A 12,862-nucleotide genomic window follows, 5' to 3' on the forward strand; every position below is an offset into this window, starting at 1 on the left:
TTTAAATGTCAGTACCTAACTTTGAGAGTACACAGGAAAGTAGAAATACAAGGTACTGACTTCTGCTATAACCTGGTCTTATGTTGTGGCATGTGTATTTTAAAATTACAAATGACACAATATCAGAGTAAAAATGGTCCAGAAGTCTTCCATTCAAAAACAAATTAATTGTTTCTTCCCAATAACTTACCAAAAAGAAATGGGGATTGAAACCCTAAAGGGTTCTTTAAATAATAGCCAGAAAAATAATATAAACATTTTAAAAAGCAAAAACAGAACATTTAAAAATTTTTTCTTTAAAGACGATTGCCTTCTCTTTAAAGATAGATGCTATATAAAATGTGAAGATAGCACTATAACTCATCGTGTAGATATGTAAATTCTCTGGCAGATATAAATCCATCTTTGTCTTCATCTTCTTTATCAAAAATATCCTCCACCAGAACATCATGATGACTTTCATTCACTACTGCACCATGCTTTTCGAACTCCTTCTTTAAATACATTTTAACCTATAAAATAATGGATCTTATTAATAATTTTGATTCATAAGATACTCACACTAAGCCAAGAAATATCATAGACATGGACTAGCAGTTCACTTAACTATCTGTAATAACTACTAAGCAACCACTTTATATTTCTAATGACAGTAAAAGAATTATATGAAATTATTGCCTTTAAAAACTGCTGCTACCCTGCTATACTAGAGACACAAAATATTGCCCAGTGGCAAAGATAGAGCTTATATCATACATATACTCCTTATGCCAAATACAAGGTTTTTATTATCTCAAAAACATACCATGAAAACATCCTATATGCTTTTTTTTCCCTATTTTTTGTTTTTCCAATACCAGGAATTGAACTCACGACCTTGCGCTTGCCAGGCAGGTGCTGTGCCGCTGAACTAAATCCCCAGCCCCCGATACACTTTTTATGTCTGCTTGTTTAACTGGAAAGCTTGCTTTTATTTTTGCTGATTTACATCAGGAAATCAAGATTTAACATAATAATCTATTGTTCACAACAGACTTATAAACATTTTAATTCCTTAAATTGTACATTAATGTCCTATGACTCCAAATTATATTTATTTTTCTCATTCAAGTCTGAAGAAAATGATTATTAAGTTCCACACATAGCAGTCACCTTCTATAACATTTAGTCTGAGGATCTACACTCACATCAGAATAGTTAATACCAAACTGCCCTAAAACCTGATTGTATTCCTCATTCAGGATACTTGCAGTAACTTTGTAAAATCCACACTAAGACCCAAAATTAAACCAGGGTACATCTATGTCTTATAAAAAATTTCAAAACAGAGTAAACATTAACATTAAAATTTTACTAAATTTCAACTCTATTATAGTGTCTTATTCCAGTAAGTCTTCAAAATTTGCTGAATTAATTGAAAATAATTTGATGTAGAATTTAGTATTAAAGTTTGTTTAGCAGTTCAAAATGGCTTCAGAACTAATATAACTTTTGAAATATTCTACATATTGCACTTTTCTGTGAGGCTAGGCTAATACATACCATGGCAAGACATCAAAACTACTGAATAAAATATACTTTTAAATCAATAAGTACTTCATTAATATCCCTAAAATTATCAACATCATTACCAAAATCTTCCAGGATTTTTAAGATTTTATTCCTTTAGTACAGTTTTACAATTTAACTTATAGAGGAAAAAATACCTATCATGTCATTCTTTTTGGTCCCTCACTGAGCAAGGTCATTTTTAAACAAATTATGCTACATGTTTCCTGGCTTAATAAAAAACTATAATTTCATTTTCCAAGCTAAGAAATACACTAATCAAAAGCTGATAATTTTGAAATGTCCTAATGTCTTCTTAGAAACTTTCCAAGTTTTTCTAATGAAGATATTTTAATCATTTACATATTAGAGTCAAATTAAGTAGAGAAAAATATATTTTGCTAAAATAAAAATCATTTCCCAATATGCCAGATAAAAAACAACCTTTTCATTTTCATTTGTGTTCCATGGAAGACATTACTGAAATCTGTCCAATGATTTATTTTGATGCGGTCTACTATGGAATTCTTCAAAATTTTTGTGCTTGTTGTTTGTTATTATTGTTTGCTTTTTTTGTTTAGTGTTGGGGATTGAACCTAGGGCCTCAGGCATGGTAAACATGTCCTCTACAACTGAGATACAGCCCCGAGTCCCAGAATGTCTTAAGAGGGGTTATAGCTAGAGTTCTGGCTTCCGTTTGGACTCTCCTGGCTTTTACTGTTTAGAAGTACTTTTTGGTTGCAATATCTTACTAAGAACAAGTGCCCAGCTACCATCTATTATAACTTAGATGTGGGGTGTCCTCCAAAGGCCTCATGAGTTCAGAGGAGGGGCTTCAGGAAGGTGAATGGATCATGGCGGCAGCTGTACTCATCAGTGGATCCATCCGCTCATGAGTTCAGAGCTAAATGTGCTGTCAGGCTGTGGGGCCTGGTTGGAGCTGGGTCACTGGAGGTGTGACCTGGAAGGATATATCTCCCCCAACCCTCACCTCCACCTCCTCCTTCCTCTCTCTGCTTCCTCGCCTCCTTTGTGTGAGCACCCTTCTTCCTCCAGACCCTTCCACCATGCTGTTTCTGCCTTCGAGCCAGGTGACCATGTGAGAACTCAGACCTCTGAAACTGGGATCCAAAATAAATCTGTCCTCCTTTAAGTTTCAGCTCGCAGGTGTTACAGGTCACCAATAAGGAAGTGACTAAGACACCATCTCTTTTCTTTCATTAAGTTCTTCCACTGTTCACACAACTCCTAGCAGCTAAATGTTAGAAGCAGCCATTTATCCACAAATAAGTGGATAAACAAACTGCTATATATATACAACGGGATACTACTCTGCCATAAAGGAGGATAAATTTGAGTCACTTTTAGGAAAATGAATGCACCTTAAGTGCAGTAACTCAGACACAGAATTTTAAATACTGCATGGCTTCTGTCTCTCTTTTTTTTGTTGTTTTGGTGCCAGGAATTGAACTCAGGACCTCGCACTTGCCAGGCAGGCATTTGTGCCATGGAGCTAGATCCCCAGCCTCTGAAATACTGCATGTCTTCTCTTATATGAAAGTATAAGAGAATACTTATATCAAAGTATAAATAATTTAAAGAGCAAAATATAAGATACACAATAGGAAACTGAGTGATAAATCTTTTGCAAATGGGGTAGAAGAAGGGGTAAGGGAAATAGGAAATAAAAAGAAATTAAGATTTGTTATATACAAGTATCAACTACCCACAATGAATGTAATCATTATGTAATGCAAACATATACTCATAAATTAAAAAAATTCTTCCACTGCTCATATGGTTTTAAAATCACCCTGATTATTTCTCAAGTAATAAGAAACTCAGTAAATCGCTATCTGGAATCTTCCTACTGTACAACACAGGCTATATGTAGACAAGCAAAAGCTACAGTGGGCCAGGATTCATTCTATAGGTGTCACTCAGTGTCCTCCATGCAACGGGAGGCAGTATGTCTCTTTGGCCTGTGTCTTGCAAGTTCTGGAACAAAGTCCTATTAGGATGATATACTACTAAGAACAGTCCATAGGTCTAAAGGATGGAATTCTTAAAGGATTTAACCAATAAGAAAATTCCTTTGAAAGGACATATGAAAATCTGATTTTTTAAATTTGTTTGTAGTACCATGTATGGAAGCCATGGCCTTCACACTGAGCTACTTCCCCAGGCCACTTTTATTTTTTATTTTGCAACAAGGTCTTGCTAAGTGGCTAAATTGTCCAGGCTGGACTTGAAATTATAATCCTCCAGCCTTAGCCTCTGATAGTGCTGTGATTATAGGCATGCATTACCATATCTGGTGAAAAATCTAACTTTTAATACAGAAGTAGGGCCAGGGATATGGCTCAGCAGCCCAAGTGTCTGCCTGGTAAGTACGAGGTCCTGAGTTAGATTCCCGGTACCAAAAAAAAAAAAAAGAAATCAATCTTGTGTGTGAGACTTACAATTTCCTCAGTTACAAGTGTGCACCACACACCCAACCTGAATGATGCTTTTTAAGCACCAATATATTTCTCTCTGAAATAATGCTTCCTATGAAAAAGTCAACTTTTACAGCATTAGTGTCTTAGTTACTTTCTCTTTGCTGAGACAAAATGCCCAACATCCACAAGTTAAGGTTTACTTAGCTCACAGTTTGTAGAGGATTCAGTCCATCATTGCCTGGCTCCAAGGCAAGATGACATGGCAGACAGGCATCACAAAGGAGAAACAATTCATGGCGGGGCAGAAGGTAGCAAAGCAACAAGGGATGCCTACACCTCTTTCCATATCTTGTATCTTATCCAGGCTACTCAGCATGGGTAGCACTCAGACCCTTAATTCTAGGGCTCTTGATCCTATCACTGCACTATGAATCAATTATAGCATCACACACTCTAGATCCAGCCACCTCTGAAAAAGCCCTACCTATGATTACATGAGGTTTTAGGGGAACATCTAAACAGAAACCATAACAATTAGTATTTCAAGAAAATTTATATACAACATTTTCCTCAAATAAATTTTCATGAACTATATTTCTGAAACAGTGAATTAACAAAGAATAAAAATACATAGGCAGAAGGAAAGGTCACCTCATGTTTAGAGAGTTTCCAGTCATCATTGAGATCCATTTCTTGGAATGACTCATGGGATCTTGGTCCATTTCGAATTTCCAAGAGGTCAATGTTGAATATCAATGTGCTCTCTGGGGGGATTTTACCTGACATTAGGAGAGAGGTAGCATATTTTTATTTAAAAGTTGTCTGTTGTTTTGTTTTTGTTTTGTAGTTCTAGAGATTGAACACATGATTTCAGGTATGCTAGGCACATACTCAACCACTGAGCTACGTCTCCAGCCCCTAAAAGTTTTAATACAAAATCATGGTCCTGGTAAAAAGGCTTTTAACTGAATTAAAGAAAGAGCCTTTCTAAGAATGTCATATGATAAAAATTATTTACATATTATAATTATATTTTACTCAAATAGATTGAAGAAGGAATAACCCAAAACAATAAAGCAAAAGCCTTCTGTGTTTAGCTTAGTAATTAAACACACACACACACACACACACATACACACACACACACAGAGATATATCCAATAGCCTGGATGTTAAATTTCAAATATAATTAAGATATTACATATTATATGTTAAGAATGATTAAAGAGCTTTAGCTAACTCAGAGTTAATTTTATCAAGTAATTTACTAACTTTGGGGTCAGAAAGTCCTGACCTTCAAGTACATACTTTGGTGCTGGCGCTGTTATTTCTACCACTGGGCGGCAGCACGTAATTGAGTGATTTCTGGGGTCAGTTGGAATTGAAACTTAAGTCTGCCCATCTCTAAGCTTCAGTTTCCTCATCTGTTAGACACAGATGATAATATCTTGTACCTTAAGAGCCCACTAGGGGACAAAAGAAGAAAATCCATGAAAAATAAAGTACTCAGCATTACGGTTAATAAATCTCAAGCTCTCAAGAACATATGTTACTGAGATTATTTTCTTATAGGCTTTAAAAATAATACAGGAAAGTTCAAATATTTCAAAAAGTTAATCAACATCCTCTCTGATGTACAACACAATATATGTTTCAGGCATTTCATGGGAAGGGAGAAATTAAAATGAACTTTTGAAAAGGGAGATAAATCTTTAAATGTGAAAAGAGCTTTGTTAAGAGTTCTAGAATAGTGGAAAATGACAACTAACCGACCAAAAAATCTTTCTAGGAAGTATACAAAAATTTTTTTCAAGATTGTTTCCTTATAACTATATTTAACATAAAAGTCTAAGTAAACTTGTTAAATGTTTCTGAGTCCTCCTCCTCATCCCCTCCATATTTCTGTGAAAGAGCATTTGTAAGTTTAAAAGAGCAACACTTACATTGTGAGCCAAAGCTTACCGTTCCAGACGGTGACAGAGAAGAGACATGCACTAGATGGGTGAGAAAACTGGTACCTTTCCAAGAAGGGCATGCAAGCATGTACTAAAAGACTACAAAATCAGAGTTAAATATATATTAGGAAAATTAGTTTCATGGCACTCATTTTGAAGGAGATGACTACATTATGAAGTAAATTTGAGTTAAATATAGTATGGAGATAGAGTAATAGACTAATACTACATATATAAATATTAAAGGTGAGGCAATGAGGATATAGGAAAGCAAAACACTTTTAAGCCTAGATATTTCCTATACCCTGGATTGTCTTCTCTAAAGAAGATTATTAGAATTAAAATAAGAATTGAACTTAGTTCAACTAAATTGTACTAACAATTAAATCTTAGCCAATTTATAAGATTTACATAGCTAGTTCCATTTTCTTTTTGAAAGGGTCAAAACAAGGGTCTCACTATGTAGTTCATGCTGGCCTTTAATTCACTATGTAGTCTATACTAGCCTCGAACTCACAGGGATCCTTCTGCCTCAGCCTCCTGAGTGCTGGGATTACAGGTGTGTGTCACTATGCCTGACTTTAGTTCCATTTTAGAGTATGTCAAGCTTCACATACAGCACCTTGTTTCCTTCATTGGAAACTGGGTCTAGGAATCCTCACCCATACTTCCTTCTGTACGCTAGGAATGAATCTTGGTGAGGTTGACCTCTGGATGCTGAAAGTTTTTATTGTTATTTGTTTGTGTGTTTGTTTGTTTTTTTACATCAGAGTAGTTCTCTGTCTGGTTCTGATGACTTTTTAAAATATTTTTCATCATTACAAATAATATGCTCACTGAACCAAATGTGGAAGATAGAACCAGAAATAAATATAATTCCCAGTACCATAGTCCATTGTTAACATTTTTATTTATTTCTTTGTGATTCACTTCCTATGTGTATAGTATATACTTTTCTTTTTTTTCTTCTTTTTTGGTTTTTTCCGGTACCAGGAATTGAACTCAGAACCTTGCACTTGCCAGGCAGGCACTGTGCCACTGAGCTAAATCCCCAGCCCCAGTATATACTTTTCTTTACACTTATAATCATAGTATAAGTATATACTGTACCTTTATTTTCTACTTTTATATTGTACACATTTTTAGATACAATTTTTTTTAAAAAATCTTTGAAAATGTCTTTTCAAAAGGTTATACTGTATTTAGCTAAGCTCTTATCATTGTACACCTAGCCTAGTTCCAAATTTTTACTGTCAGAAACAATGCAGTGATGGATATCCTTGTTCACAAATCTTTCTTTTAATGCATGATTATTCCCTGAGCTTAGATTTCAATAAGAGAATTATAAAATGAATGCACACAAACATCTTCAGTTCTCTTGATACAAATCACCAAATAGTCCCTTGGAAGGTCACAAGGGTTCCCACTTAAATGGCAGGTGCTTTCTGGCTTGCCTCTGCTTTCTGACATATGGAGAACTAATTCACTTCAAGTAACTCTATTATTTTTAAATAAATTATTTAAAACTTCATAAATTTTAACGTGAGAATTAAAAGAAACCCTAATAAGTGCTACACTGGGGAGATGCCATGGTTGCAAGCCACATGCAACCCATATGTAAAACTGCCTTCAGGGCTTTAATAATCTGTATTTCAAATACTCAACTCCTCAAGACACTTACGTTGAGTAGTCTTTCTTTTTGCATTAGTAAAACAAATTGGTGAGTTTCAGTTTGAGAGGATGAAAAAGTTAGTGCCACTGAACTAACTGCATACTTAAAAATGTTTCAAACGGTAAACATCATGTCATGTGTATTTTACCACAACTTTTAAAAAACCACCACACTGTTGAACAGTGTTAATGGAGTTCAAGGTTCCAGAACTTTTATTTCATTGTTAGTTCAATGATCTTATAGCCTTAACTGGTTATTTCAATTAGTATCAAGACATAATCATATTTCCTAAAGGAATACAAGCCTTTTATTCACTTCTAGGGTAAAAAACGCATAGTAGTTACTCTAACTTCTGTCTCCTAATCCAGAAAATTTCGCTTCTCCCAGTAAGAAGTGTAGAAGTGTTGTTACCTTTTCCTTCTTTCCCATAGCCCAGGGAAGGAGGAATGGTGAGCTTTCTCTTCTCTCCTACACACATTCCTTTCAAGCCGCGGTCCCAGCCTTTGAGTGCCTCCAGGATGCCCAGAGTAAACCAAATTGGCTGACCATTGTTATGTTTGTGACTGTAATAGAAAAAAAAATACATTAGAACTTTTGTTTTTGAGGTGCTGGGGATTGAACCCAGGGCCTTGTGCAGGCCAGGCAAGCATTCTACACATTAGAACTCTTTAGTAACTTGCTTTTAAAATTGCTGTGTTGCACTTTTTCCACCCATGTTATTAAATTTATTAGGTTGGAAATTAATGAAAACAGCTATTCTTTCATTGCACACTCTCAGCCACAAGTCAACTTTGTATCAATTCAACCGCTGTCCTTTATTCTTGAGGCAAATTTCATACAATAGACTGGGCTTCAGAAAGGTAGAGAGAATAAGAAAAATAATTCAGAAGGAAAACTTACTGTGTACCATGTTTTGTCCTAAATTTATCTCTTTTAATTCTAACAACGGTCCTCTGATCAGTAGATACTCTCTTTGCCCTTAACCTCTCCGCCCATAACAAAAAGCGTGCAAGTCTGTAGCATTTGCATGTTATCTACTTTATACTTTAAATCATCTCTAGATTACTCATAAGACCTAATACAGTGTAAATGCAACATAAATAGTTGTTCAACTATATTGCTCAGGGAATAATGACATGGAAAAAAATCTGTTTATGTCCAATATAGACATAATGTTTTTCAAATATTTTTGATCTATAGTTGGTTCTATCTGAAGATACACAGATCCAAATGTACCATTATTGCCCCCTTGTGTAGATGAAGAAATAATTACATCTGCCACTTTTTGACCTTCAGTATACCTAACTCCAAAATTCAAGGTCTCCACCACAAAGTTATACTAACTCAGGAAGAAAATAATGGAGAATGGCTGAGTTTGGTAAGGCAGATGACAGAGTAAGGAGAATCCACTGCCAAGACATGTGGGTCCATACGGCCATGGACACAGACAGACAGGAGTACAGCATCTTATATCTGCCTGCAAAGCTTCTTGATGGATAGCCTATTGATGGGTCAAAACGGCTGCTACTTACACCCAGGCCCAAGTTTCTCTCCAAAGATCTACTGGGGCTATATAAGAAGCTTGGAGAAGGGGTCCCTCAATCTCTAGAGAGGAAAGGCGTAGTCAGATTGTCCTGGCACTTGAGATAAGGAGAAGCCAGAGTAAGAAAATCAATCTGACAAGCTGTGGGGAGAGGGAGATGTTTGAGGGCTGAGTAGTGTCTGAGTCTCAATTAGCTTCCTTTTGGTGCAGTAAGGAAAGTGTTCTTTTCCAGGATATCTCATAGGTAAGAATAAGAGGTCATTGTACTAAGTTCACCGGTACCATGGTTAAGAAATCTGAGTAAATGCCATTTCTTCTTCTTTTCTTTCATTTTACCCCTGTGACCCAGGAAATAATATACCAACCTCCAAAAATTTGGGAAGTTTAGAAAATCATAAAGGAAGAAACTATTTATTGCTCAGTTTGGCACATTTCGTGTGTGTGTGTGTGTGTGTGTGTGTGTGTGTGTGTGTAAAATGAACACAGAGCCTTATACATGCTAGGCAAGCACTCTACCACTGAGCTATATCCCCAGTCTTTTTAATTTTATTTTGAGACAGGTCTGTCTAAGTTGCTCAGGCTGGCCTCAAATTTGCAATCCTCCTGCCTCAGCCTTCCAAGTATCTGAGATTATAGGTGTGCACCATTACACAGTACCCAGTTTTGGTGCATTTATTAGGGCTAAGCACCACACAAATCATTATAGCTTTGGAAACAGTAAATATGCTTTATTTAATTTTTATTTTGTTTTTTTTTTTAAATAGGGACTTGTCACGTGTTCAGGCTAGCCTTGAACGTATAGTGATCCTCCTACCTCAGCTTCCCAAATGCTGGGATTTCAGGCATGTATCATCATGACAAGCTAGTAAACATGCTTCATAGATTTATCATTTGATGCTACTTTTTCACAATATTTATAGCTAGCAGACTCTGACCATTTACAAGGAGGCTGCATGACAACAGTCCCTTTATCGTATACTAGAACATTAATAATACACTGCTAAACAATATCTCCTGGCTAACACCAAAGTCAGCACAGGGTTATGGTCTTGAGACCTAGAAGAAATTAGCCTAAAAGAGATTAGACTAAAAGTAAAATGTAATTGAAAATAAATTTTGTTTTTGTTTTTTGAGATAGGGTCTTTCTTTGTAGCCAAGGCTGGCCTCGAAACTGTGACAATCTTTATCCCTCAGCCCCTTGAGTGCTGGAATTATAGGCGTATGCCACCACGCCCGGCTTGGAACTGAAAATTTAAAATGTAATCTCACTATATATTTAGTGTCCACTGTGGACAAGAAAAAAGGGTTGTTGAGAATTCTAGGTCAAGCCATCTCTTTCAAACTTTTTACCAGGGTTAACAGGGTTCAGAGAGGAGTGCCACTCACTTCTAAATCCTACAAAAGGCCAGAGCTGAATGGATCTAGGATGGGGTATAAAGATTCATGGCTGTAGTTCATGTCATTCCAGCTACCTGAAGTGTCCCCCATCCATCTTTCAAGGCCTATCTCAATTATGGTCTCCAGGAAGTTTTTCTTTCCCCACCTCCCAGAGAATAATTAATTCCAGGTTCTCCCATGCTAAACATCATTTTCTTATCTCCCTCTCTCCTGAGGATAGTATACTGCTAGAGAGCAAGAAACTGAGTCTGGGGATCTTTGCAACTCCAGGACCTGACTTTAGGGCCATTCAAGATGAGTATGATAGATAGATAGATCATCATTAATGAATGACTGATTAGAAACCAACATAAAATAGGATGATAGAAGCCAAAATTTCTTGGTCTTCTTCATTGCCAGCAAAAGGCCTAAAACAGAAGAAGCGTTCACTAAATACTTTAGGGTGGAATGAATGGAAGCAATACCTAACTGGAAATCATTCCATTTGTAAATCTTTTCTACCTTACAATTTCTTTGTTTAAAGAACAGAAAATATGGTGTAATCACCTGAAAATCTTTTGTGTAAGACTTCTTCATGAAGTCTTTTGTAATACCCACCCTCATGGATAAAGTCTGACTTTCTAGAAAGGAGCAAATGACCACTGAAATCACGGTTTTAGCCCTTGACAAAAAAGGTCATGTCAGAACAAAAGTTAAATAGGTCAATGAAACAGCATTAATATATCTGTTATTAAGAGGCAAATAACTGTGTATTTTGCTCTTGAAGTTGCTGTGAGAAGTTTTAAATAAGTACCATCTGTACCAAATGGAAACGGAATTATTTCCCCCCAGGAATGGAAATTGAAATATTAAAATTTTCTTAAGCTTTTTTCATTTATTGCCTTATGATACACCTAGATATTAATGTAAGATGTCAGATATTCTAGTTCTAATGTTATACAATAAAAATTTAACAGCGTTTTCAGGACCACATGTTTCCAGTAAGTCCTTCAAAGGTCTAGTCACATAGAATTGGCTTTCGACAATCTTCCCACCCAAAGATGGGAATCAGATATTTCAGGTTTCTCAAAAGACAGGTAAAACCCAACTACACGCTACCTTTCCTCCCGGAGAGCTGGTGTAGGTGGGTGGGTTCTTTTTTATTTTACCTGCGAGGCATAATTACTTACGTGGAGTGAAATAAGGAGCCATCTTTTTCTAAGTAGCCCTCATAGTGGACCAACATCAAATCCCCTCCTTTGGTCTTCCGATGGCAGATGAATGGCTTCTGGAGAACTTCAATTTTCACTTCTGGCTCGGGGATCAGAGCTCCACTCAAAGCCGTGATTAACAACGTCAAGATCGAGTTCCACAAGAGAAACCTCATGTTACTGACGCTAGAAAGAAGTCACTACGAAAAGAGAAAAGGCCCCGACTGCATAGAGTTAAAAACTCAGTTGTAGGCTTAGGGACAACGGCCTCTGGCAAGCTCAGGACTCTCCCTCTTAGGAGACGTGGCACTTTTACTACCAACAACTTTCCCACGCTTTGCAAACTCACATTAAAGAGTTAAACCCAAACCCGACCTTGAATGGTTGTTACAATACAGCCGCGGGGGAAGGGCCGACTCCCATTGGCTGGATGTACTATCGCTCAGCACCTCTCCAGCCAATGACGCCGCAACCATGTAATTTACAGCCTGGTTGAGCCCTGCAGCCCACCCGCTGGGAACCATCTGGAAAGGTCCTAGAGTTTAGGGGATTAAAGAGTTGCACCATCCAGGACTTGGGGAGAAGGGTGCGGCGTGAGGTAACCGGAAGCTCCGCGGGAGTCGTACCCCCAGAGGAACAAGGTTGGGAGAGTCAGGGGGCCAAATGACATCTTAAGGATTTCAGGAAAGATTCTTTTGTTTACTCTCACCTTTGAAGCACGCCCCCGCCCCCGCCCCCCTCGAGTCCATAATCCAAGGCTCCTGGTATTGAGCCGTATTATGAATATACAGTATAAACTGTAAAGATTTACAAAATGCTTTAGAGTTCGCAAAGCGCATTTTGGGAGCATCAACCGCATTACAACAGCAAGACAAGGTCTTTTATCCCACTTAGGAGATAAGTACATTTAGGCTGGGAGCAGTTACATGTTCTGCTTAAGGTACCTAGCCCCAACGCATTTGAGCTCTGCCTTCAAACCAGATCTGACTAATTTCACAACACCGAGTAATGTTATAGCTGCTAACTTACCATGTTAGTGACCTTAATGTAAAAGGTAAATAATAAATAAGGAGTGCATACTTCCACTTTAAAGGGAAATAGTAACCATGCTTACT

At 37.0% G+C, this 12,862-nt stretch overlaps 1 protein-coding gene across 1 annotated transcript; it reads right to left on the reverse strand.

The window, feature by feature from the left end:
* Nucleotides 1–208: 208 nt before the first annotated feature.
* Fkbp14 (FK506 binding protein 14, 22 kDa) lies at nucleotides 209–12,116 on the reverse strand. The gene is made up of 4 exons (XM_005377493.2): nucleotides 11,727–12,116; nucleotides 8,028–8,179; nucleotides 4,641–4,768; nucleotides 209–512 (listed from the first exon to the last, which is right to left on the reverse strand). Exons 1-4 carry the CDS (start codon nucleotides 11,921–11,923, stop codon nucleotides 354–356), a joined length of 636 nt encoding a protein of 211 aa, XP_005377550.1. The 5' UTR covers nucleotides 11,924–12,116; the 3' UTR covers nucleotides 209–353.
* Between the last annotated feature and the right edge of the window lie 746 nt (nucleotides 12,117–12,862).

Source organism: Chinchilla lanigera, unplaced genomic scaffold (assembly GCF_000276665.1).
Source record: "Chinchilla lanigera isolate Chin_1 unplaced genomic scaffold, ChiLan1.0 scaffold00009, whole genome shotgun sequence".
NCBI lineage: Eukaryota > Metazoa > Chordata > Mammalia > Rodentia > Chinchillidae > Chinchilla > Chinchilla lanigera.